Genomic DNA, 27,751 nt, shown 5'->3' with positions numbered 1-27,751 from the left:
CCCCCGGCGGCGGAGGAGCCTTGCCGCGCGCCGCCGCCATCTTGCGGCTGACTCCTCTCCGTTGGCCGCGGACGCCGCGCAGCCCTGTGCCTGTGCCCCTGCCCGCCCGCAGCCCACCCACGGGCCGTGCTCTGTGCCGGCCAGCGCCTGGCCTCCGGAGCACGCGGAGAGCGGCGGGAGGCGGAGAGCAGCAGACGTTCAGTGCCCGGCCCCACCGGCTGTGAGTGCCGGTTGGCGGGGCGGGGCAGGCTAGGCCGGGCCGGCCCTCCCCTCCTGGGCCGCGGTACCGGCGGGCTCGGCCTTGGAGAGGCGCTCACCTTGGTAGGGTACAAATCCTCTATACGTACCCTTGTGCCGAGGCGCCTTCCAAAAGCTAAGTAGGTAAGCTACCCGCTCCTTCCCCCGACTTCTGGCTTTATTTTCTAACGAGACAGCTGTCACACAGAGCTGTGCTGTTATTTGTTATCTCTGGGATGTTTCTGAGTGAAAATGCTGTGTGCTTTTTGCCGGGGTGACCATGGAAAGGAGGGCAGTGATGGGCAGGAAAGGAGCAGGTATTAGGCGTTGGTTTTGTTGTGGCTTTCTTGGTGTAAGTCAAACGATGTTTCATCCCTATTTGGCAAGTGGGGTAAATGAGGAGCTTTTGAAGGGGTGTTGACAATAAAGTATAATCTGTCTTTTGGAAAACGTTTTGCTGTTTGCTTCACAAGTATGTATTTATGTGTTGGCAAGCCCTAAGATGAGCCTAATTGAAAGGTATGTTTTATATTTGTATTTTTTTTTAGCTTTGTATTTTGTGTTGTTGGCAACTGTTGCTTCCCTTGGTTTTGTCTGAACACCTGCCCTGGCAAATTCTGGTGCAGCTTTAAGTGTTGCTATTGCAAGCTCTGCCAGCCATGTACTCAGGAGAGGCCTCAGCTTCACCGGGCTTCCTATGAACGCAGCTTCCTGCGCTTCTCTGCTGCCCAGGTGCTGTCTGTAATGGCAGCATAGAAAACCAAAGTGAAAAAGGAAATGTGGTCTTGAAATACAACTGTTCAGAAACACTGAAGTCTGATATTTCTTGTGATATTGTCTGAATTTCAAGCTACCACTTCTTGGGATAATTGTTGGTATGATCTTGTCCTCTATTTGCTTTCTTAGACCAGTAAAGAGAAAAGTAAAAACTGTGGTTAACTTGCAAGAATAGGAACTATGTTAATTACTTCTTCCCACATAATTTTATCTTTGTAACTCTCCAGAGTTGCTTCTTCTTTGACTTATTGTATAAACTCTTACATGAAAATGCATATGGGACATCCTCATCTGCGCTGAGGATAAGGTGCTAGGGCTGCCAGAATGTGAACTCTTCCTGCCCCATTCCACTTTCAGCCTTCTGAATAAAATAATGTGTCATGCTGGGGATGTTTCTACATTGCATTAGAGTAGAAAACGAGGTCACGTTGTGGGATATAATTTATGAACAATGTGCACAGCCTTGCCAGTGTGACCATAATTATCCTGGAAGTGATTATCAGCTGAAAACTTGAGAGTGAGAGACCAGAGAGAAGATGTACGTTGGGGTTATCTCTTCTATTCTCTCATGCTGTCTTTGACTTTCATTAAAAAAGAAGACAAAAGGAATTTTCCTGCTGGAAAAGGAGATGACTTCTCTATTTTGGTGCTTGGAGAGGAACCTGATGTTGCTTAACTTACAGCTGCTGGAGTTTCTGGTCTGGTGAATTTTAACACTTTACAAATATTGACAGCCTACAAGAGAAGTGGGCAAATATCAGTGCTCCAGTTTGTTTCAAGGGAATAGTAAACTGCACTTTTTCCTTGCTCTCTGTCTATTGTTGATCTTCATACCAGGCTTCCTCTCATGCTGGCTGTGCTATCCTTCTTTACAACTGCAAGCTGACAGTCTGCTGCAAGGAGCTATGCTTGACACAGGAATAACACTGGCTTATCTGCTGTTGACTAAAAGCTTTGTCTTTATTGGCCTGCAGTTCCCAACAATGCATCTATGGCTGAGTTTTCAAGGATTCGAATCTCAATCCTCAATCCCTGAAGGGGTAACCAGAAATCGTGTGTCCTATGGAGTCACAGCTAAGCGCTTTCCTTTGGAATTGTATTATATTTCCTTACTTTAGTGTCATTTGACTAGCTAATTTCTTACATTTGTTGTAAGAACAGGTGAGTTTCTGTGTAGAATATATAAGGGTTTGGTTTTGCATCAGATGAATATTTTTTATCTCATTAAGAACTGTGAATTGAGGGCATTTTGCTCAAATGTGATGCTAGTTTGAGTGAAGCCCCAGGTATGATGAGATTGTATGTTAAATCTGCAGTTAGTTGTTACATAATCTGACAATAGTTATGTAAATGCATGTGTCCTATAGAGCAAAAGGGGCTGAGAGATGTATTTTCTATGTTAAGCAGCACACTGTGCAAGAGCTTTCATTTCTGGAAAATACCCACTGCTCTGCAACAGATACTCTGTGTTAAATGTGAATGTTTTGGGATGCACACATCTCTGGAGCTGAAGAGTTGATTCACGCTCAAAGGCCTCTGAGCAGCTTTTACTGTAATGCAGTTTCTCTCTTTGAAACTCATGTGGTTCACCAAAAATTGAGTTTGACTGACTTTATCGGGTCCCTTGTAATGAAGTTCAAGGTGAAGATAGCCTGAAGGAAGGCTGCAGGAGTACCTGTGGCATTTCACAGAAGATGTAGGATGTGTGGGTGTATCTCCATGTCAATTTTGATGTAGTGAGGAAGATGCAGGATTTAGCATGTGCTACTGACTGATACAATTCAAGAGTCAGTCTTCTCCATATTTATTTAAGTCCGGAGTTATAAAATGGGAACAAGGGTACTTCTATATTTTGTAGTGGTTTTATGAGGAGGAATAATAATTTTAATACAAAGGGAAGAGAGGTGTTTCATTTAGGCACAGCTTTGGTTTAAAAGTATGGGCTTGTGTAGCAAAGGATTAGGGAGGCAAAAGAGGAACAAGGAGCCCTATCAGCCCCCACAGAAATTTAGAGGGACCCTCCTGCGTAAATGTTGTAAGTAAAGATGGGAGGACAGTTAAGAGCTGCTGTAGTTACAGAAGATACAGGACAGGCAAAATGCCAGTATGAGAATTATTATGATAAAGGTGTATGACTGTCACAAAGGATAAAGATGGAACACCAATGTTGAGAGTTTAAGATTTTGGCCTCTTAGCACTCTGATAAGTGTTATTTCAAGGGTAAAACCCGGATTTAAATAGGATCTAAAGATGGAGGTGAAGGAAGCCTCCTGACAGCATGTAAAGCTGGGCGCAGAGGTGAACAGCAATAGTTAAACAGAGATCAAGGGTAGGATTTTAATATTGGGAGTTTAAAGTGTATTTTTATTATGAAAGAAAAAGGACCAAGTAGGACATGGTTTAACGAGGACCTGAGATAAGATATTCTGGGTCAAACAAAAGGAGCTAGAAAACTATAAATTTGATCATTGAAAGCAAAGAGTATGAGAGAATTGTCGTTCAGAGTTAACAGTAAGCTGAGTGGGTAAGAAAGGTTACAAGATGCTGCTGAATATGTAGAGAGTCTTGTGCTTTTGTGTTAGCAAGTTAATAAGGCTAACTAACTAACGGCAGTCCAGAAAAGCAAAGAGTATGCAATAAGAATTAGCAATTACTGTTTTCTGAAACAATGACTGGGAAGTTCTGAAGGATCATAATTTATTCAAAATGGTTTTTAGATCCTAAAATAAAAAATTAAAAAGTCCTTGTTATTTCCCTTATTTCCAACAGATTTTCTTTTTGAGTATCCAGTCTATGTTTAGTTTTAATATTTCAGTGTTACCCTCAAATTTCATTGGGGATTTTTAGCATCTATCAATTGTCTTGTTGAATTGTTTGGAGCTATGAGATGTGTGAAGATCACATGTGTATGGAGTCAGTTTTCAGTATTCATCTTTCTCAGAGTTGTGTCTTTGCCTCGTTATTTATTTGTAATGCACTTGTAAGTGTAAACTCTTCTGTCAGCAAGCCTAATAGTGTAAATATTCAGAAACACAGTTTTGGAAGTTAATATAAACTTTTGTTTCTTTTACAGATGAGATCATTTCATACTCTTTTTTTGGAAGAGGTGGCCAAAGGAAATGGATAGCTATTCAGACTTTGATGCAGAGAACCTCTCAACTATAGCTAATATGTCTGTTTCTTTGCCTGGACAAATCGGACTCAATGCCACTGGCGATACTCCTTCTATGTCAATAAGTAGGCTTTTCCCAGCCCTGTTAGAATGCTTTGGAATAATTCTTTGTGGCTACATAGCTGGAAGAGCCAACATCATCACATCAACTCAGGCCAAAGGACTGGGAAATTTTGTGTCCCGTTTTGCACTCCCAGCTCTATTGTTCAAAAACATGGTGGTACTTAACTTTTCCAATGTGCATTGGTCCTTCCTGTATAGTATTTTAATTGCCAAAGCTGCTGTGTTTTTCTTAGTCTGTGTTTTAACATTGTTGGTAGCCAGTCCTGAGAATCGATTTAGCAAAGCAGGTTTGTTCCCTATTTTTGCTACACAAAGCAATGACTTTGCACTGGGATATCCAATAGGTAAGTATGCTTTCTTCTTTAAAATTATTTGTCAGTGTCCTAGACATGTTCACTCTTATTTTTCCATAATTTGAAACGGACAACTGAAGTTATGGGCTGTCAAAGCCGTTTCTTGAAGTCACATTTCTTGGTTTCAGACCATGTACTTTTTAGTAAGGGAAGAAAACTCTCAGTTGATATAAATCATGCAGAATTTAAAACAATCCAACTACTGTTGTCTTGTCATGCTAAAGTAAATCAGATTAAAAAGTAAAATAAAATGTTATTTTGAACATAATTTCAAAATTGGTATCAATTACCTTGCATTTGCTGCAGGCAGTTCTCCTTATGGGTAATTTCCAGAGTTTCCCTCAAGACCAAAATTCCTTGCTTTGCAGAGTATAAGCCTGTACGTCTGGCCTCTGAAATAGCCGTAGCGTGGGGTTTTTCTAGTGGTTGGCATTAACGCTTAGTTTAGCTCACAGGAAATATCTAACCATAATGCTGGTGTTTACTGGTTGTGGAGTGTGTGACAGACGTTAAATCTGTTCAAAAGAAACTTTTGATTTTTGTGAGCTTAATGTAACTTATGCAGCCAGTCATGTTTTATCCCTTAATCTTTCTTCTGTTATGGCCAGAAGACATGCTTTAGGATATAGACTTGGAAGAAGTCAGTCTTTTAAAAGCAAAATTGCTGCGTGATTTATGCTAACTTGCAGTGGGTCCCAGGTCAGAATTTTATGCATCTGTGGTGCCATTCTCGGCATATGGAACTAGCCACTGTTCCACTGGAGCTGAAAAACAAAAAAAGCCCAGAACACAGAAAGGAGTGTAACTTGTATAGCTGTGTATTCATGTAAGCCTGTATTCTGAATCCCAAGCAGTGTTATTTATTTCCTTTTTATAGGTTTTCTTAATGGTATGTTAACATGATTTTAGCCATGTGTATTGTGATACTGGAGTTATAAGAGATCCGGAGTTATAGGAGATCCAGGGTTATAGCAAGCTTCTCCCACCTGCTACTTGTCTGAATTGCAGAGCTTTTTACCTGCCTTGGGAGGCTCTGTTGTGCCAATGTAGCTTTCAGTGCTGTCTCTTCCCAGGCTTCCCTTGTGGCTGGTGAATAGTCAAGGCTAAGACAAAAAAAGAAATCAAGTTTGTTCTAGCAAAGTAAAAAGCAAGATACTTGATCATGGAATTGAAAAACAGTTACAAAAGGGAATCTTTAACATGCAGTTCCTGATTATACATAACAACAAATAGCTCCATATTTTGGATTACTTGAGCAGGTGGCAGTTTCTTTCACCCTATTCCCGGGCAGCATGCTCAGGAGAATCTTCAATCTTTCTTAATCTCTTCAAATCTGCTGGATATGTATAAGATCTAGACAAATGCAATTGCAAACTTTTTCTTACTTAGATTGTATCCTTCTAGTTAAAGCATTCTTCCTAGTTTGAATGACTTTCTTGTCAGGCTACGTTTTTCTTCAAGTATTTCATGATTTATAAGATATGATTCATATTTTTTTCTGTGTACAGTGTAGCCAAATTCACAACATTTAGTTAATTAAGAGCTTTACAGTAACACTTAACACGAACACTGTAGGGCTTAAGGGTTATTTATTTCTCAAGTTGCTTATTTCCTTTCCTGTTGCTTCTCTTCTCCCATCCCCAAACTTTCACCAGTGTTTGGTTTGTGCTGTCACCTGTGCAAACCTCTTACTGTTAGTGGCTTCTCTGAAATGGTTGCAGGACTGGCAACAAAGAATGCCTTGCTTATTCCTTTTATGTATGGTGATAGGTAGTGCTTTGAGCAAAACCTGATCTTTTAGTGGAAATGTTTTTTAAAGGCAACTTCAGTTGAAATTTGTAAAGGAAAGCAATCAGTATTGACAAATCTGTGTATTATGCTAACACTATTTAAAAAGGCAGTTTGAACTCTTAAATAACATCCCAAGTTTTCATACCACATAATTTTTCTAATAACTTTTATGCTATCTTTTTTGCTGCTTAACAAAGATTTGCATATAGGAAAGTTAAAATGCAGGTTAAATTTTCAAAGACCACCACTCCGTTTTTCTCTAATCATTGTTAAAACAGTTCTACTCTCCAAAGTGATGTTGGGGTGAAAACCATCTGTCACAGAAATTTGCTAGCAGCCCACCCCCATGCAGATAGAATTACTGTGATAGAAAGCTTTTTCTGTTTGGGGTTTTTTATTACTGGGTGAGATGATAACAACTCTGACAGAGCAACTTTCATGTGCTGCACTGTTAAAGCACAGGTGTAGCAGAAGTGTTGTGTGGATGATGAGTCAGCTACCATGACTTTAATGGTGCTAATTGTATTAAGCATGAACAACTAGTGTGTGATTTATATGTAATTTTGAGTAGGAGGGATGGGAAGAAAGTATTTTTCAAGTATTAGATAATCTTATTTATTGTTTTTGTTGCAATCAGTAACAAGCAACTTCATTAAAATAAAAAGATTTTTTCATCTGAGATAGTTGTGGGTAATTTTTACTCTCTTAATGATTCCCACTGACTCAGTAATTTGCATTGGTTCCACTTCTCCTACCTGGAAAATGCATTGTGACTTCATAGATCAGTCAGTTAAAGTAATTGCAGGCTTTAAATATTGTGTTAGTATACAGTTAAACTTTGCAAAAAAAAAAGTAATGATTTATTCAGTTTTTCACTTGTGCATTATTTACATGTGACTTACATTGAGTTGCGTTTGATTGAAATGGGCATTCTGTATAAAGCAGCATAAAAATGTTACTTTAAGGTTTTAGAAAAAAATTTACTTGGGTAAAAAAAGTGTCCAGCATATTTAATGTGGGTTTATTTAGCAGAATATATGTAGTGTTTAAAACTGGCTTGTTAAATGCAGTAACTAACCACAAATGTCATAGTCCTGCTCATCAGTTCAGGATTTTAGGTAGCTGTCATATACATACTTTAATCATGTAAGAGGAAAAACACCTTCAGTGTCTTTTCTTATATACTGGAAATCAACCGATTGAGAATGTAAAGTTTATTCAATCTAAGGAGGAGACTGTTTATAGTTAAGTGCTGATTTAGCGCTTAGTAGATTTTGTCATTCCAGATGCTTAAACGATATGAAGGTATAATTTTGGACTTTGAAAAACATAGTCATGAGAGAAAACTTAAAAAATAAAAAACAACAAACCGGTTTAGTATACAGGGAAATGAAAATACCTGCATCAGTTGGCTGCTTAGTGGTGTTATACTTTATTTAGTACTTTGGGTGCCAAGTTAGCCACAGAAAGGTCTAGTAGTTGTGTTTATTCAGTAGTACTTCCCTTTTCTTAAAAGAAATATTCTTTGTAGTACAGGTAGAATTGCATCTGCATATTTAGATACTTCTGCCTGGGGAAGAATGTTTGTCAAACTAGGGTAGGAAAAACTAAAATGGGAAGCAACACTTTGCATATTTCTGAAAATTATTGGAAGTAGTAACATTATACGGCAGGTAAAAGGTGGAATCCTCCTTTAAAAACATTGTTAGGTTTTTTTTTGATTCACCCTGGAATAGCATCTTGTATATCTTTCCAGAGTCTTTTCATGGTATTTTGAAGTGCTGTTAGTACAAACTTGAAATAGGAGGAATTTGACTCAGAAGTATGCAGTAACAATGAAAACAAATGCTCATGATTTAAAGTTGCTTGAGGGATCAGAATGACAGCGATTACTTTTGTCCCAGGTAGTCCCAGAGGATGAACTAATAATTATGTGAGAATCTGTTTTTCATTTGGTAGTGAATCAATGCAGAAAGATCACACTTGACTTACCCACTGAATACTGATTAAATTCCAGAGTTGTGAGACTCCTCTAAGATAAGAAGCAACTTGTGTCCTGCAAAGGTGCATTTAATTTTACACAACTCTCATGTTTCTGGGGAGGAAAAGCAATTCAGAAAAAGAGAAAAACATCAAAACTCCTATTTTTATTATTTTATTTTTTTCAGCATTTGGGATGACTCAAAGGGTGCATGGCTTTGTTATTTTATTTCTTTTTTTCTGTACATGTTGAATATTTGTAGAATCATTAAATAGTTGGATAGTTAATATTTGGTCTTTAATGTGTTTATAAGATGACAGTGGCCTAATGGTAACTGGGTGTAATTCTCTCACTTCATCTTAATATTCATTATAAATGCAGTTAATTATGAAGAATAGTGATTTTTTTTTTTCTTTAGTTTTTAGGCACCAAAGTTTCATTTCAAATTAAATGTTTTTTTTTTGTACAGAAATGTTATCACTCATCACTTTTAATTTCCTGTCTTCTAGTTGAAGCTTTATATCAAACCACTTACCCAGAATATCTCCAGTACATTTACCTAGTGGCTCCAATATCTCTTATGATGCTAAACCCTCTGGGGTTTATCCTCTGTGAAATCCAGAAGTGGAGGAATAATCGCACTGTGTCACACAGCAAAATCAAAATAGTGGGCCTAGCACTCCTTCGAGTTTTGCAGAATCCAATTGTGTTCATGGTCTTCATAGGAATTGCCTCAAACTTTATTCTTGGCCAGAAAATTCCCGAATACCTTGAAAACTTCCTTGATGGACTGGGCAGTTCATTTTCTGGCTCTGCACTTTTTTACCTTGGATTAACTATGGTGGGACAAACAAAAAAACTGACAAAGGGTATGTTTGTTGCACTGATCCTTCTCATCACAGCTAAACTGTAAGTCTAAGTTACATACTTTTGTAATTTTGTTCTCTAGATGTTTAAGCTCTGAATATCGTGGTCAAATGGCTTTTCTTTCAAAATTGTTATAGTGATAGTATGTTTCACTTCCAGTTATTTGGGTGGGTGCTCTCCAAATTCTTTGATGGTATACAGCTATTAACTTTTAAAGGAAATTTAGCAGACCACAAAACAGTTGTCAGGCTCTGCAGAGAAAAATCATCAGGGGTGCTGTGGCTTCATGGACTGCCTGCAGACCATCTGTCACCAATTGGGTGTTTGGAGTTTTACTAGCTTAAATTTAACTAGCTTGATTTAAAATTTACTAGGTAAATAGTTAGACAAGGGTGAGTTTAAGTGTTATTTGGTTAATGTTTGTATTTTCTTTGGATTACACAATACATATCTAAATTATTTCTTTGTTTTGTCTGTAAATCTTTGAAGCGGCTATATTGAGGCAGCTTAAAAACAGTCACATTACACTCGAACTATCTGGCTTTTAAGCATGAATAAATGAGAACTTATATTTAGAACTTATACCATCATTATCTTCCCTTGACTATATCTCAGTTACTGGTGAGCTAAATATTTTATTTGCTACAGAGCTACAATTAACATAACAGAACGATTGTCTGGTGGTTAAGTTTATACTGTAAAATTTGAAAGTGCATTTGAATATCAGTACAGCTAAGTAGCAAACTCAAAGACCTTGTTTGTAAACCAGCTCAATGGCAAATTTTGTAAGAACATGAAAAAAAGGTTTTTAATATTGCCACTTTGCTTTACTGGTGAGTTTATGTAATTAGCTGTAAACTCACTGTGTAAGCCTTTTGTGAGATCTGGGGTATTGCTAGAGCAAAACAAAATAGCATTGATGTAGAGTTTTGTTGCTGGCCAAAGCTTTGCCCTTGTTATTTGACAGCTTGCAGAGAGGTGGTGTGAGTTTCAAAGCTGCTGATTGCTTATAGCTACTATTACTTTAACAGTTGAAAAAGGAGGGTTTTTTTAATATTTTGCCCTTCCAAATCTGAGTTTTATACAAACAACGTGTCTGCACAATCAGAGAATGTGCTTATAACCCAGAGTTTGTTGTCATTTTTACTGTGATGGGTTTTTTTGTTTTGTTTTGGTGTAACCTGTGACATAAAACTTTTAATCAGCTGGTAAACGTTGTAACTGAAGGCAATCATTCAAAGCCACGTCAGTATTTTGCTTTTCATAAATACTATTCAAACAAGCCTTAAATTTTGTTTTGTTTCATTTTCTGAATAAAAAGTCTATTGCTATGACTTGAGTAATTATTTTTTTATTTACTTTTTCCCATCTCTTTTCAGACTTATGATGCCATTTCTCTGTAGAGAAATGGTGGAACTCTTGGACAAGAGTGACAGCGTAGTCAACCACACCAGTTTATCAAACTATGCATTTCTTTATGGAGTTTTTCCAGCTGCACCTGGTGTCGCAATATTTGCAAGTCAATTTAATATGGAAGTGGGAATTGTATGTAGTTAGATTTTCCCAAACGTTTTACTAGCTTTGAGCTTAACTTTGTTAATGAGATACTTAAATAAGTAGGCTTGATGAATTTGCTTTTCTGTAATATAGATTCCTTAGATTTAATTGTACTCCCTTGATCTTTAATAATCTGAAATATAATCTATATTTATTAAGCAGAGTACTCTTTCTTGATGTCTCAAGTGTCTTGATAGTACGCATACATGAATAAGTCTTCACACTTATTCATGTTTCTATTAGGGAGAACTAGGATAACTTTAAAGAACTTGTCTTTCTTTTGTTTTGCCTTGTTTTGTTTCCTTATCTTGGAGCTACTGTTTTTGTAGGGAAAAAAAAAAGTTACTATGTTACTGACTTCATTAAGAACAGTGTTAGCTTAATGCTGAAAACTTATGATAGAATTTATGCTTGGATTGATTCTGTTTTGGTACCTTTCAGTTAAATCTTGCAATACAAATACATTTTACTTTTTAATAGTAGAGGGTATCAATTTTCTTTTCAACTTAAAATACAAATTTTATAACTGTTTCCTTTCTACCAGTTGAAGTGACATTGAAACATTCTTGTTGGCTTTCACTGGTTTTAATGTTATCTATTTTTGGTTTGTTTAGTTGGGTGGGTTTGTTTTGTTTTGTTTTGGGGGGGGGTAAGAAAAAGGGAAAAAAGGAAAAAAAGGCTAAAAGTAAACTTTACAAGATAGAATTTTGCACCCAGCACACTCATAAATTCTCTTTAAAAATGAGATCTTGAATATGAGTAACAACTTATACTTCCATACTGTGCAAATTCTAGAAAACAAAGACAATGAGAAGCCAAAATAGAAATCACTTAAATGTAAATATATGGCTTATTCTCATTAATTGGTGCACATTAGTATTTGCATAACTACATGTTTTCTTATTTATTTGCAATGTAAATTCTGCGTCTGAAAGTGAATTGTGACATTGTAAATCCACCTCTAGGCTGTAGTCATGAGAATATTTGACATGCATGAAAAAGCTCTGTAAGAATTTGCATTATGGAGCTCTCTATTCCTAACATTTCAGGGGCTTCTTAAAATGTTTAGTTTAACTGTATGTATAAAATGGATACTTTCTGGCTCAAACTCTAAATCATTGATTTGTTAAAGTTCTGTGTATGTTTAATTCAAAGGTTTAATTTTGGCAGTAATTGTATTCCTGAAAGCAAGTCATTTAGCTTGAGATGAGAATAACTCTGTTTTTATTTCTCTTTTGCTCTTTTCAGATTACCTCAGGCATGGTAATAAGCACTTTTGTGTCTGCACCTATTATGTATGTTTCTGCATGGCTGTTGACCATACCATCTATGGACCCCAACCCACTGGCATCTGCACTCCAAAATGTTAGCTTTGACATAAGTATCGTCAGCCTCATTTCTCTGGTAGGTATTGATGAAGTGAGATACAGAAGCACGCTGTCATGGCAGGGTAGCATTAGTACATAAGCAGTATATCGAGTCATGAGACTCATATCCTCATCATATCCTGTTGCAGAAGGATGAGGAAGGAGTTAAAAACCTTTTCAATTTAGCAATGGGTCAGCTGGAAAGCTGCACTGTAAAAGAAGGTGGGTAGGTGAATAGGAGCACCAGTGCAGAGCTTAGGAGTTTGTCCTTTATGTTTTGGGTTTGTTTTTTTTTAAATAACAGGGTGTGGGAGAAGAACAGTACTAGCTTTCACCACAGGGGATAATTACATCAGGCCATGTGAGGTGCTTGGATATCACAGTAATGGAGACTGTATACAAATTTCAGCTCCAGAAACATCACTGGATATTTATTCAATGAAGTATTAACGAAAATGTTTAACATTTTAATTTCACTTTATTGAGTTCTATTTCAGAAATACTTTGCTTTAAAAGTGGGATGATAATCCAGAAATCTGATGTGAATAGTCTTTCAGTTTATAGGCACTACAGATAGTGTGTTTATTTTGTTTGCTTTTTTTAAATAAAAACATCTGTGTTGGAGGGAGTTGGAATTTTCTCAAGTTGTTGTCTCACTGAAGTCCTATTGTCTTATAACTGTGCCTCAAGGGAAGCCACAAGTGAGCACTACCTGCTGCTGTCATGGGTCCTCTTAGGAGATTCAGAGGAGAGTGAGGAATTTTAAGTTCTAAATTGCCAGGCTTCTCTGTGGTCACTTATGTCCTGAGGAATGACCAGACTTTTACACACTTCAGGCAGGTTCTTGGTGCTTTCTGGAAATACTTCACCACCATGAGAACACCAAGATGTATTGCTTCGTCTGGCTAGTTGCTTAGGCATAGGGACTGACAGCAGATGGTGTAGAGCTAACTACAGCCATCCTGTTGCTAAGAAACTTTTGAAGATTTGTTGTATATTTAATTTCATCACAGCCTGACAGAATACTTATCTTGTTTTTGGGGGGTTTGTTTTAGTCTTAAATTATTATTTTTTTTTTCTTGAATGTTACAGATGTGGTCTCTTATTGTTGTTCTTCTGAGTAAGAAATACAAACAGCTTCCTCATATGATTACAACAAATCTACTTGTTGCTCAGGTCAGTGGTAAGAAGAGTGCTGTTGTTTTTTTTTTAAAGTCTCTTTTAATTGAAAGAGTTTTAGTTTTTTAAATGTCTTGCTTTGATACCTTTGTAGCCATCTGTGGAGGGCAGGGGAGTCTGGTGTGTGACTTGTCTAAACAATTTCTGTGCCTTAAAATACATTCTTGAAGAAAATGATAGCTGATGTTGAAAGTAGGGTTCTCAAACAGAGCAATAAGCAATCAGAATGGAGAGTGGTTTCTGAGATACGTTTTTATTTACTGCCTAATACTGTTGAGTGCACTTCTGTACCAATTTATGCCAATCTGAAGTCAGCAATGACAGGAGCAGCAGCAGCGTGTGTTTGACTCTATGGTGACCTGATTCAAGGAACTACATAGGAAAATTATCCCCCTGCTGGTTTAGAAGTAGCTTGCTGAAGGATCAGAGAGAGAGGTGCCAGTGCTGATGTAAGGAAGGGGTGTGGGAATGCGTAGCTTGTGGCTAGGGAAGGGCAAAACCAGATAGCTCTGGATTAATTTTAATTATTATTTAAACTGAGAAAAAACTGGAGCGTACATGTTCCTTCTTCCCTTGAAGTCAAGTGCACAACTGCTGTTAAATTCAGTGAGTGCAGCCTGTAGTTGTAATATATGTGTGTGGTAGTGCTTTCTGAAGTATTCAGTAGTTTAAACAAATTATATATATATATGTGTGTATATATATGTATGTGTAGTAAAGTCTCTGAGGTCTGATCATGGAGTCATTTAATTGAAAAACAGTTGTGAATGAGAGCTGCAGGTATTTCTTGTCTGTAACAGTAAAGATACCTTTCATCTTAAAAAAAAAACAAATTGAACTGTTGTCTTACTGTTTCCATAATATTTCAACCTATCTTCAGATTCCTTCAGTACTAAAACTGCCATATGGTCAGTGTCATTGGGTGAAAACTTTTATAATTTTTGGCTGAACAAATATCTGGCTGAACAAATATATTCATATCCAAATTATTTCATATAAACGGTTTGTACTTAACAAAAGCTTTACATTTTAGTTATTGTAATACATATAGAGACCATGTGTTTTTTTTTCTGGTTTGCCTTATTCCCAGTTTATTTGAGCTATATAACTGCTATCAAAAGAAAACCCTCCTGAAAATAGGGTACTGTAGTTGGCGACATAAACGTAACACTGAATTTACTGCTGCAGTGCTTTCTGCTATGAGAAGTATCCAGTTCATAAAATCACACTCCAGTCAATCTGGGGGTGGAGTTTCAAAGCGTGTTGTTCAGGTTTTTTCGTGCTTTCCCAATTTAAATGGTGGCATCTTACCTTTCTTTTCAGTTTATTGCTTGCATTGGAATGGTGGCATGGAATTTCATTGTTAAACAGAAAGACCTCACTGTGCAGATCCTAGTATTTATATTCCTCTACAGCTCACTTTATAGCACCTACCTGTGGACAGGTATGATTTTTCTAGGCAGAACATAGGTACTGTAATAAAACATTAACGTTCTGGAATAATTTTATTATATTCTTCAGAGTAATTGTTCCTTTCATGTAAATCTACAAATATGCATGCATGTAAGCTGTGCCAAATTAGTGGTACTGGGCTGCATCAAGCACGGCCTCTGCTAGTGGAAGCTTGTATCTGGGTCAGGTCTTGCTTGTCTTTGATAGACACAGCAGCCTTGCTAGCTTATAACAAAAACTAAGCCCTCTGTGGAGGCAGAAGCAATTCTAAATAGTGTGAGTGTGGTGAGTTGCCCTTCAGCTAGTTAAAATCTTACTGGAAATTTTTAAATAAATGCAGAGTTAAGATCTTAATTATTTAGCATTAGGTGGATTTTAAAGCTTCGTGCCTCAAAAAAGTAGGAAATACAGAATGAAAGGAAATACCAAAGCAGCTTTCACGTTTCTTTTGCACAGCAATCAGAGCTTTTAAAAGCATGTGTGTTCTGTAGATGTAGGTGATTAACGAAAGAATTCCTTGAAATAGGCAGAATTTAAAGCTGCATCAAGAAGCTCAGAGAACTTTACATGTATAATTAAAAAAGAGACTTTGAGTATTCAGGAAACTTTTTTTTTTATATACCACTCTTGAGTCTAGAAGTCTGTGGTGGTTTTGTGGAGTAATTTGTGTTTGTGTTTAGCTGAAATGGGTAGCTCATGATTAGTACTAACGTAACTACTGGCTTTGCTTCAGCATGAAGAATGTTGCTGAGATTCTGAGCTGTGAATAGAATAGGCTGTTCCAGAAGATACTCACATATATAGTTATATATGTAAATATGCATACAATTTTTTGTTAAATTTATCAATGACTTTAGAAAGGACTAGTCAGTTTTTAAAGAAATGTTGTAGGTGAATACAACATAATTTGGTGGCAGCTTAAGAGTGCCAGTCTAGAAGAACTGCTGTTGATACTCTAAGAAGTTAGTTACTTGTATTTTAAATGTTCTTATGATATCTTTTATACACTTGTGAACCTTTTTAAACATTTCAAAGTGGATGTTTAATATAAAATGTCCTGACATTTCTTCAATGTTATATTATTGATATGATTTTTTTTTTTAAGATAATAGGTGTTTCTATTTTACTTTCTCAGAATGCAACTAGAAAAGCAATTTTGGACTATTTGAAGGTCTGTCTGAGAAAAATATCTTAGTTATTGAGCAGGTCACATCATAGAGTTTCTAGACTCTGTATTTATCAGTTTCCTTTTTAATAATAAGCAAGGCATTTCTTCTGGTTCTTTTGTAGGTTTTCTGTCTTTCTCTTTGTTTCTATTGAGGAAGAGAGAAACAGTAAAGATTCCCATTGGGTTTATTATCATAGCTGGATGGGGGTAAGTTAATTTGGATGTTTCCCTATAGAATTAGTGGGAGCATGCTGAATATGTTACTTTGTCCTATTTTGCTCTTTCAGAGTCCCAACACTTCTGGTGGGAATCTTACTAATTGTTGGTGAACATAACAGCAGTAGTATTGACTCTGCCTTTTTCTATGGAAAATATCAGGTATGAATTGAATATGTTCTGTTCTTGTCACTTCAAACTTCTGCCATGTCCAATACATTATTGAGAAATTGTGTTCTCTATTTGCTTCTCATGTAAGTAGCTTTCAGTTGAAGTACAGGCTTCTGTAAAACAGTATCATTATAGAATGCTTATAGATTGATACAAAAATGTATTTCTGTAATGAACCATTAGGAAGACTTGTTTGAACAGGCACCTTGATGTTTAGGCAACTATGACTAAGAAAAAGAGGGAGTAGGCTTCCCAAAGAAAGGCTTAGGAGTGGTAACGAATTGCAGAGTCCTTTTCCTGGTGATTAATTTGTAGTCTCACTTGATAATTATCTAAAATTATTAGTATCCAATAGCTAATTAATGGCCTTTGGTCTGTAATAGATAGTATCTACATTACCTGTGTGGCAGTAACTGCTTGCACTTCTCTGCACAATCATGGATTGAAATTCCTGAGCCTGAACTACTGTTTTTACCAATAAATAGTTCCTCATATCAGAGGATGTAAAGTGCACTAGTATAGAGATTTGCCGTGTTTCCCCTCCATCTTTTGAATAGAGGCTATGAGTCTCTCAGGATTATTCATATGGCACTTTCACAAGTATTAAGTAGTCTCGAGTGGACTCTGGGTATTGGTGGTAGATATTTAGACGGAAAGGTTAATTAATATGATGCTCCCCCTTGTCAAAAACATGGAAATTGGCCCTGTGCCAGAGGGTGACAAGAGGACATTCCTCTTTGGAACTAACAGGTACCTTAATAAAACTTAAGCTGGAACACTATCTTGAAGGGAAACATGATGATGAGGGGATGCTTTTGGATTGCATGGAAATAGGAGTGCCACTAAGAAAAAAAAAAAGTTACTCGGGCAAGGAAAATTAGTGCTATGTACTAATGGCTCTTTCAGTGCCACAAGATGTAAGAGCAGTAAATACAAAAAACTCTTATTTGAATGCATTTTTTAGTATGTTTTTGAAATACAGAAGTTAGATATATGCACTTATTTTATAGATATATATAAAAATGTGTTTTATTTGCTTTCTTAACAGATAATTACCACAGCAGTGGTCCTGTTCATCAGTATATTGATGTCAGGTATCTCACTAATGTGCATGAACAGAAATAGGCAAGAGTCAAGCTATGAGGTATTGAACCCGTATTCACCACGTAGCCAGGTGGAGGAGGTTGAAGTGGGAGGGAATGAGGGGAATCGAGTTTCAGCCACCGTGCCTCAGCCTTCTCCAGGTTCTTCTGCACAGGCTTCTCCAGGTTCTTCTACACAGCCTTCTCCAGGATCTTCTGCACAGCCATCAGCAGCAAGAGGTAGAAAAAATAGATTTGCAAAAGAATACATGGTTCAGAATACAATAAACTAATGTTCCAAATTTGATTCTGGCCTGGGAAAGATGTTTCTTTAGACCTTCAAGTGTTCCACTAGGACACAAATAAATAGATACAACAGCCTAAGGATTTAGGTTTATGTTTTTAAGGAAAGTTTGATGGTTATCACTGTAAGGGTAGGGGAAGTGGACAGGAAAGAAAGCATGTGTATGGTTTTTATGTAAGTAATGGTATCTTGATAAGGATGTGATAAATGCAGTCCACAAGATGTCTTAGATTGTTTATCCACTAAACTGTCTCTCTGAGAATGAATTATATGCCAACAGCATTGCTACTCAGCCTTTTTTGTTTGTAGCCTTTTGATCACTTTCAGTGATGATTTCCCTCTAGCTGAAAGTACTCATGTTTCTTTCATGGTGGTAGTGCTGTGTTAAATATTTCTCTGTATTAGTAGTGTAACACATTTACCCTCTAAGCAAATTGGAAAAATTAAGTCTGCTTTCTCCTTTGGGTTATTTTGGAGCATAATAGTTAAAGCTATATAGAATATATTGTTATACTTGGAAAATAAATTATGGTAGTGAAGGAAGCTAACTATCCTGTTACTATATATGCTTAATAGGTTGCTGTTCTTGTCAAACAACAAATGGTGAATTATCCTGTGCTAAAGAAAGCAAAGCAGTGTCAAATGCTGTCGAAAGCAAGGTTCTTCCAATTGAGACAGGTAAAGAAGTAGCGTCTCCTTGGTTTAATACTATAACTCTTCTACAACATTTATGTGTGTTGTTCTCACAAAGAAACTGTCGGGGCTGTTCTCTCAACTCCATTTGGATAACTTGTATTTCATATTCAGTTCAAGCATTAGGGCTGATTAGGTGTTTGTGCTCTTCTGCCTGATAGTTATTAGTAATCTTTCACTGCTCAAGGCGTACAGTTGGTTTGGGTTGATAATTTTTTTACTACTAAGCTACTTTAACACATCCTTCTGAGCATTCAGACTTTACCTCTCTATCATTGCCTTGTTTGGATTCTAGGACATTGAATATATAACCCTACTTTGCCTGAAGTTTTCAACTTAAACACACTTTTTTACATCCTCATATTCATATCTTATCTTCTGAAAAAGCCTTGAAGCCTTTGTTGTAATCATGCACCAAGTGAACGAAAAACCTGAATGAGGTCTAGAGGAGCAAGTAATTATTGCAGCTTGGATCAAATGTCCATGCTGCTGTGCTATTCATGTCTAGGGGAGAAGAATGGAGAAAGCTGACTATGGGGGCCTTAGGAGACACTGGAGTAGAAAATATTGAGTTAAAGCAACTGTTCAGCACCTGATGGAAAACTGCATGCTCAGCCCATTCTCATCGTACATTACTTTCAGTAATCAAAGCTAGCTGCAGTGCGGTGTTTCTCTTATATATTTTCCTTTTTTTTTTTTTTTTTTTGTTACATCCTTACAAGGAAGGTCATATCCTTACGCTTTGCTTGGATACAACTTGACATTGAACAAATCTAAATAGTTCACACTGAAACATACTTAGTTGTGTCTCCTCTCACAAAATGCTAGCTTTCCACCTCTTGCCAACTATTTTATCTATTAGGTAATTCAGACAAGCATCACAAGAATGTCTTTCAGTGATAGAAGAAGGCCACTTTAATTTTCTTATCCTAAAAGATAAGGTATAAAACATCTTGTGGTTGAGTGGAAATTTTTTGGACATACTGAGTGAACACTTCAGAACCATACATCAGTAAAAGCTAATTTTAATGAACACACTTGTGTAACTTTGGCTGCAATAATTAAAAATCCTTCCACTATCCCACTGGACTACTATGACAGGTATCTTGTTGAAATTCTTATGTATATCCTTGCCAGGAGGTTTTTCACTGCCATCTAGAGGAAGACACTCAGAATTCCTTAGATCTCTGTAGCTGGAAGCCAAGCATCCATTCTCAGTATGTTTGGCCCTTTTTGAGTGTTCTGGTATACCATGTTAAAAATACAGCTACAGAACTAGTCTAGAGCTCAACAACGCTGAGATAGAGAGTAAAAATTCGAGCTGACAGTATATTTGAAATAGTTAGTCCAGAAATTAATTCTAAGTTCATTTCTAGTAGTGTTTTCAAATGTTTACCATGATGTAACTTTCCATTAAACTTTTGAAAGAAGAGTTGTGATGCAGAAAGCTTCCTCATTTTAGAGCACATATGAAGTACTGTTTCATTTGAGAATAGATGTCTGAATAGGTTATTGTCAAAGCTAATATTGTGTGTGTAACTTCACTGCAGATGCTTACAAGGTAATTTAACTTGGCAAGTTACATTAACATGTTAGAAGCCTAATGAAAAATACTGATTTGTTTTTCAGCTGATCAGTGCATGAGTCATTGCAGTGCTCGAACCTGTGTATTGGCGCAGGAAGAACAGCTTCTACAGACTGGAGACAAACAGCTGGCCAGACATGTGCTGCTGTGCCTACTTCTTATTGTTGGCCTGTTTGCTGTAAATATCTTAGGGTTTTTTTTTCTCCCCACATTGTTTAACTCATTGAGGTGGAATGATTTTTAGGAAGCCATGTAGACAGTCCAGTAAAAATCTTCCAATTCATCATGTAACTATTCATGAAATAAATCAGAGGCTTTATTTTGGTCCTTTACTGGAAGAGGAATATCATAAAATTAGTTTTTCTGTGCCACATCATAAATTGAAAGCAAGTTAAGATTGATGATGTTACTGAGGAAGCCACACTGGAGAAGCCTCAAAGGAAAAAAAAAGAGATTTAGTACTGAAATGTCATTTAGTAATGAAATCATCACTACCACTCCTCTTCCCATTTTTCTCAAGAGCTAGTCTTTTTCCCTAGACAATAATCAATTAAAAATATCAAGTAAATTCTACTTCTGAAGGAGGCTATACACAAATTGTTCCATCTGATTGTGCTTATATTTGGAACTTGGATTTCTCTGTGATGCTTTAGTAATGAACAATAATGTCAAACTTTATTTGAAATGAAAAACTGCAGTTTTGTTGCTTTTAGTGGTGGTTTGGTGGCAGTGTAGCTAAGTTGGTGCTGCCAAGCATCATTACAGACTAGATCCCAGCTGTGAAGGTGGCTGCTTCTGTGTAAAAGTGTGAAATACCAGAATGTAAAGCATAGGGATAGAATTTGAATTTTGAACTGCGACTAAAATGAGAAAGAACTGTTTGAATATTATGCTCAAAGGTGAGCTTCTTGTAGATGGCAAATAGGGGGAATCATTTTTATTTGAAATGAAAAATGCTATGGCACAAATATGTAATACCTCAAAGCAGGATAATGTTGCACAACTATGTAATTTAATAGCTACTGCTGTTGCATTTCAGGTTCTGCTAAATTACAAAATGGGAGGTTTTCCCTCTCTCAAATTTCCTTTATCAAATATTCCATTGTAATATGGAATTTTTTTTTACTGCTTCTATATTTAAAAGGTGTCCCAAATGTTAGCCTCTGTTTTAGCTGCATCTGGATGATTACACAGATACTATGAAATGAGACCAGTTGCATTAAAGAATTAGCCTTTACAACCAAAGGGGTTAACTTCAGAGGCTTTTTCCTTCCGTCAGGCATTTAAAATAGCTGAAGTGGTATGTGCTTCATCTTACTGCAATCTTAGCTATGCAGAAAATAAGTAGAAAGCACTGGCTAAACAGGTCTAAAGACAAATACTGCAAAGCTGTCTGGGCTAATATTGTCTGTGTTAGGTTGAATACCTAAGTGTGCTTAAGGCAAGTTTCTTATGTAAACATGTGAGGGATAGGACCTCTACACTGGTATGTTTTCCATCATTTTGCTTAAAAACAACCAAGCTCTCACCCAGAGCTATTAATCTGAACTGAAATGATGTTTTAAGGTGCTTATTCCCTCTTAATTGTCATTATCTGAATCATTTGTTAAGTAAGGACAGTGAAAATTGTGCAGGAATCTATAAACATGTGAAGAGTAAGAAAGTACTTTTGATTTGTAACAGTCAGATTAGGTTTGTGTTTTTTGGTTTGTTTGTTTGTTTTTCTTAACAGAATCTTTCCAGTTGTTTGTGGTGGCTGTTCAACCAAGAGCCTGGAAGGCTGTATGTGGAATTGCAGTTCTTCTGTGCTGTGTTTAATTTTGGTCAGGTACTTATCAATGCTTGTCCTGAAAATGACTTGGTTAGTGGGTGTTGCAGCAGATGCTGCTTACAAGCACTGGAAGTTGAAGTCCTCAAACAACACTGAAGTCACCAGCTCCTTATGTTGTTTTGCCTTTGTTTCCTCAAGCTTTTTCTTTTGCTTTGATAGCTCTCTTATCATAATGCATGTCTTTTATGTGCATGAACACTTTCAAAGGTACAAATGGCAATGGGATGACAAATGCACATGGAAACTGAGTAGAATTTTAGCCTTACTTGTACCAGAAAGCTTCACCGGTGTTGCTTCCATGGAGTTACACCAGTATAACTAAATAAATAGATGCAAGATAGCTATATGGGTGCTTTTGCTGTAAAGCTTTAAGTTGTTATCTCTTCAGCTTCAGTTACAGCACCATTATCTGATAACTGGCAGCTAGATGGGTAACTGTTCCAGCTACCCATAGCCTATTTCAGTGCAAACCTCCCCAAGGTAGCTTTGTTGCATGTGAAGGTGAAAGAAAGGCAATGTTAATACACCTGGTAGAAGAATGTTTTACAGATCTATGGACAGGTGTGCCTGCAAGATGCACAGCAGTATCAATTAATGGTAGGAATTTTGCTACAAAAGCAGCACAGAAAAATGAATTAACTGGAGAGTATTCTAGCATTCAAATGACAGCAAGTCAGTTCTTGTCTTGACATTAACAAAGGCAGATTTAAATAACTGGCTATGTAATGATAGGAAGAGTTTCTTTGATGTGCTGTTATATATTAATCTGTATTTTTAAGCCCCAAATGAAAAATCAAACCAGAAATAAAATGCATTTTGAATGATATCTGGAGAAGAGGGATACTTTTGATGTGTGTTTTGGCAATGAGTTTTTTAACATTTTATTACTGTTCTTTAGAAACTAAAGATTTTGTTTAATGTTTCTTTTTCTGTATTTTTTTCCTCCAGGGCTTCATTTGCTTTGGTATTTTCGGCTTAGATAAGCATTTAATCATTCTACCATTCAAGCGAAGGTAAATAAATCTTTACATTTACACCTATAAACTCAATTATTAATGATAATAACGTTTAAGGGGCATTGAGTGTTCAGTTCCATTCCATTGCATTTACTATTTGTTTGATCTTCCAAATTTCTTTTCTATTCCAGTTGCAGAGAGCTAATTGCTGTTCACTGTGCATGAGTTTTTACTCCTATCCTAATGATACCCCCTGAGACAAAAATTCCACAAGCTCCCTAAAGACAAAATCTTTGGCAAATGATGGTGAAGGATGTGATTGGATCAGTGAGATGATGGATCTTCAGAAATAATCTCAGTTGATAAATTGAAACTTGGAATCTGGTTTAGCATTCACATCTGTCATCACTGTTTTAAAGTAGCATATTCATAACCTCGTACAAGTATTTTGTGTGGATGGACACTCTCACTGTGGATACACGCATTGTACAAAGCCATCTTTAACTCAGAGCTGGCTGGCTGAGATGTGAATACAGCAACTAAAGCTGCCTCCCAGTTACTCTCTTTCCTTCTGCCTGAGCCTAGAATAAAACCTCCCAGTGTTCAAAGACCATACAAGTATATTAGTAAGATTGTATATAAAGTATCAGGCACAAACCCAATGAAACGGTTGTGATAAGCTTCCTATGGGTTCTGTTCTATTATTTGCAATTTTCTTTAAAATGCCTCTGTTTGATTTACTGGTTTTCATTTATTTTCTTTCTCTCTCTCTGTCTTTTTTTAAGACTTGAGTTCTTCTGGGGAGGAAGAGAGGCAGCAGGGCACACAGATTCCTGTGTACCTGAGGAAATTAGGATGACCTGTCAACAGTTTGTTCATTATCATAGAGATCACTGTGTCAAAAGTATTGTCAAAGGCAGAAGGTAAGGTTCCTCCTTGCCCATATAACCTGTTACAAAGGTCATAGCTCACCTTCTGGAAATTATTAAATGCAGTGTAATGTCTGTGGCCAATACCTGTTGTATATTTATTCAAACCTCCTGGTGAGGATTAAGAATTCAGCAATAATATGTTTTTAGTCTCACCCTGAAACATTGAGGTGCAATTTATCACATCATCCTATATACGTTTTGTATAAATTATAAAAAGTTTTATATTATTAAGGTATTGCCCAAGTTTTTGCATTTACCTGGCAAGAAAATCTTTCTGAAAAAATATATATGATAATGCCTGTAATAGAGTGTATGTGTCCGAGTTTTGTCGAACCAGAGACCTTTCATATGTTTTGCTTTGAGATTAAAAATGTGTCAGTATATAAGTGATGGAGTGTTTACTAATAAATAGCTTTTACAGGAGGCAAAACAGTTGCAACTTATGCCAGTGTGTACTTAGAGGCCACTCAATATGTGACATTACTGTGGGTTTAGGACCTTTACAACTTTTGAGTTCATACAATTTCTTTTGCTCATTCCTCTTGTGAGGCCTAAACCTCAATTTGTGAGATCAGCAGAGCTTTCAGAGGCAAATTAGGATACCCAAATCAAGGATTATGAATTCAGATATGCGTAGGTGGACAAGAAGAGAAATGCAGACAGAAGCAGCAGGAGCAAGAAAAAGATTCTGCCTGACTTTAGATACTATTGTGTGGAGACATGAAGAATTCTTCTGATAGGACACTGACTTTCCTTACCATGTGAGCTTTTAAGTAGACTAGTTTGGTGTAATGGGGTGGTCTTTTAATAGTCAGTCCAAAACCAAATTCCGTAACTGTTTTTTACAGTATTATGATTTTGCTCAGTCCCCTTAGAACTCAGTAATGTTCCATAAGAAATAAAGTTGTCCATTTAGGAAAAATGGAGTATGGCAGTTCAAGGTGCCAGACAGAAGTATCAGAAAATGTTAGTTTTGAAATAGAGCAGGTTTCACAGCTGTGTTTCCTGTGCCTCTGCTGCTATTGTGGTTTCTTGAGCTTTGGGCTGTTCATTTGGTTGTGTTTTGTGGTTTTTATTAATCATATATCCACCTGAGAATACATCAAAATCTAACATTTGTTGCTTCCTTGTTTAATATTATGTTTGTACAGAACTAGTTTCATGTCTTATTTCTCCTTGTGAGTCAAAAGAAAGCATAATCTTTTCATTTAAAATCATAATTAACTCAATCCTATCCTCTTTGATTTAAACATACCATACTGAGACATTGTAATCATGGATTTTTATGTATTTTTGCTTCTCTGCTATTAGAGGTTAACAGTTGCTCTGTGTTTCTACTGCTTTTGACTTAAAAAATTAGGGAAAGAAATTTGGGGTTTGCTGTCTTGTGTAGCTGTTAATCATCTTCAGAAACCCTGCACTTGGGTTCCATAAAGCAGATTTTAGATAACTAGCAACATTCATTGCTGCAGGTAGATTTCTGAATGGTATTTTTTACTGCAACTAGGTAGGTGGTTAGTGGCATTGTCTTACAAATATGTAAATGAAAATTAGTCTTGCTGTAAAGGCTTTATTTATTAGTACTGCTTGTGTGGTAAATATTCAACTGGATCTGCATCTTAAATAGTTTTTGTTTACAATATATATGAGCAGTTAATGTCTGTTTAAAACTGTAGAGTAAAATAGAATTGGAGTGCAGATAGAGTCCCTGTTGCTGAGGGCTGCACTCAGATATTTTGTTGCAGAAATGATCATGCTAATGAGTAGATGGGAAGTGAGTATGGAAGAAATAGAATTACATTGTGTGTGCTTTGAGGAAAATTGCTACTTATGTTCACTGAAGTTTCTTTGCACCAGCCTTAAATAGCTGTAGATTTGTTTTGCTTCTTACTGAAGTGTCTGTAGGAAAAGATAGTGAACATTGGCATGTCCCTAATGTAGAAAACTTGCAAACTCTTTTCCTAACATGCTCTTAACTGTCATGATGTCTTTCCTTGTTTCCTGCTATTTTTCCTTGCCTTTCCCCAACGCGCAGTGGTGATACCAGGTTTACAGAACATGTGGGTGAATCATTCCTTTGACATACAGGTGTGGTGCAAAGATCTCCACTGGCATCTTCTTTGGCTGTGACCTGGTGAACTGGCTCATGCAAGTTGGCCTTGCCTCTGACCGTGGTGAAGCTGTGGTGTATGGAGACAGACTGATGAAAGGAGGCGTCATCCAGCATATTACAAATGAATTTGAATTTCGGGATGAATATCTGTATTACCGCTTTATTCCTAAGAGATCAGTTGCAGTTGAGAGCCATTAACCTGAGCATGTAGGCAAAGAGTACAGGCAGCTAGGGGTGAGTGTGAACACCTCCTCTGACTTCACCACTGAAATTGGAAGTATTCAGGGCTCTCAGAGAATTATGTTATTCTCTTTTGTAAAGTTGGGAGATGTGGTCCTACTTGTGTCTGTTCTGAAAGAAATGGTAGCAAGTGATATTTAGGGAGCATTCCAACCAAAATGCAATAGAACAAAACAAGATGCTCTGGATTTAGAGCATTTTTTTAATTTCCATTTTGAGCAAAACAAATAGTAAAATGATGTGTCACTGTCGTATTATATAGAGGCGTTATAACAGCAGCTTTAGTGACTGGTGCCACAGTGGGAAAAAAACAACATGAATGAGGAGTATTTTTCATGTTGTATTTTTTCCATAATTTAATATGATAAAATACTGATTCCCTTTCACAGTCAGGCATCTCCTGATTTCATAAAAGTAGAATTTCTTCTATCATATCTCAGTTTTTAATACTCCACTCCTTTCTAACACCAAGAACTTGTTCAAGTTGTTTACACTTCAGATCAGGTGGCTTGTTTCTCACATCATTCTGATGTCAGAAGGTTAAAGCTGAGGAAATACTGAGTGGAATAAATAATGATTTTGTACAAATTTACCAAATCTTAAAAACCTCAAGATACCCAGTGTTCTCCCAGATTAGGAGATGAGATAATGGGATTTCCAATAAGCAAGTGGTTCTGTACTTTTGCCTTATGGTGGTAGTAACTTTGTCAAGAGTAGATTTTTGCCTTCTGAATTTAACCTTTCCAGTTTAATTCAGAAGTGCCAGCCTCAAGTAAAGATGTTATGGAAGCACTGGATACCTGTGCAAGTCAAGATGAAAAAAATTATCAACTCCTAAAACCTTTTAAATGAAAGAGTGACGTTTTTGAATCTACTATATAAAGAATCCTAACTGAACATCCAAGTTGGGGTTTAGAGTAGCTAAAGATCCTAAAGTTTTAGTATTGGTTGCCTAACACAGGTTTATAATAAGCCTCAGGTACCCTTCTATGACGTTTAAATAGTTACTGTAGTGTCATTCAGATTCCTGTGTACTGAAGGCAGAATCTGATAAACTGTGTCTTCTGCAGTATTTTGCAAAGGTTGAAGACAAACTGTAGTATCCAATAGCCGTTATGCTGCCCTGTTAAAACTGCAGGAATAGCATTTATATATCTATATAAAAAATTAATACAGTGAGGGAAAGGATCCCAAGTATTTAAAAAAAAATAATAATTTTTTTTTGCTCAAGCATATGAATAATTTCTCATCTTTTTTTAAGAAAAGTCTCTTCCTGGTTTTGCTCTTGGTTTGTTTTAGTACACAGATTTTTATTACAGCTCCTGTGCACCTACTTTGTATTAAGAATTAAAAGTGATTTTAGCAGCATAACCTACTGTTCAAGAAACAGTTGTTTTATGGTAGCTCTAACTCCATGCAAGACTTAGATTGGAAAAAAAATCCTATTACTGTCAGTCATACTGCACTTCTGCAGTGTGCACAGAAACACAACTGCATCCAACTGCATACGTGTGCTATACAAACTGACATATGTTAATGTTTTCCAGCAGCAGAATAATTGACATTTATATCAGGCTGTGGACACAAAGGAAAACGATAGCATATTTTCATTACAAGTGCTGAAGACAGCTGTATCAAATATTTTGGAATAATTAGATATGTGT

At 36.7% G+C, this 27,751-nt stretch overlaps 1 protein-coding gene across 3 annotated transcripts; it reads left to right on the top strand.

Moving 5' to 3' along the window:
- Positions 1 to 259: 259 nt before the first annotated feature.
- GPR155 (G protein-coupled receptor 155) lies at positions 260 to 27,289 on the top strand. 3 transcript variants are annotated; one of them, XM_057423782.1, is made up of 16 exons: positions 260 to 377; positions 4,088 to 4,593; positions 8,884 to 9,283; positions 10,621 to 10,786; positions 12,047 to 12,202; positions 13,258 to 13,341; positions 14,668 to 14,788; positions 16,087 to 16,171; positions 16,252 to 16,342; positions 17,400 to 17,673; positions 18,314 to 18,415; positions 20,060 to 20,193; positions 21,748 to 21,843; positions 22,795 to 22,859; positions 23,588 to 23,725; positions 25,823 to 27,289. In XM_057423782.1, the coding sequence occupies exons 2-16, from the start codon at positions 4,134 to 4,136 to the stop codon at positions 26,043 to 26,045; spliced, it is 2,595 nt and encodes an 864-aa protein (XP_057279765.1). In that variant the 5' UTR covers positions 260 to 377; positions 4,088 to 4,133; the 3' UTR covers positions 26,046 to 27,289. The 3 variants fall into 3 exon arrangements, with proteins under 3 accessions (XP_057279765.1, XP_057279764.1, XP_057279766.1); XM_057423781.1 differs by having other exon boundaries at positions 260 to 381; XM_057423783.1 differs by lacking the exon at positions 260 to 377 and having other exon boundaries at positions 25,770 to 25,965.
- Positions 27,290 to 27,751: the final 462 nt, after the last annotated feature.

Source organism: Pezoporus wallicus, unplaced genomic scaffold (genome assembly GCF_028554395.1).
Source record: "Pezoporus wallicus isolate ANWC-B61680 ecotype Strahan unplaced genomic scaffold, APGP_CSIRO_Pwel_v1 contig_1181, whole genome shotgun sequence".
In the NCBI taxonomy this organism is placed as follows: Eukaryota; Metazoa; Chordata; class Aves; order Psittaciformes; family Psittacidae; genus Pezoporus; species Pezoporus wallicus.
This window is presented reverse-complemented; position numbering and strand designations above follow the sequence as displayed.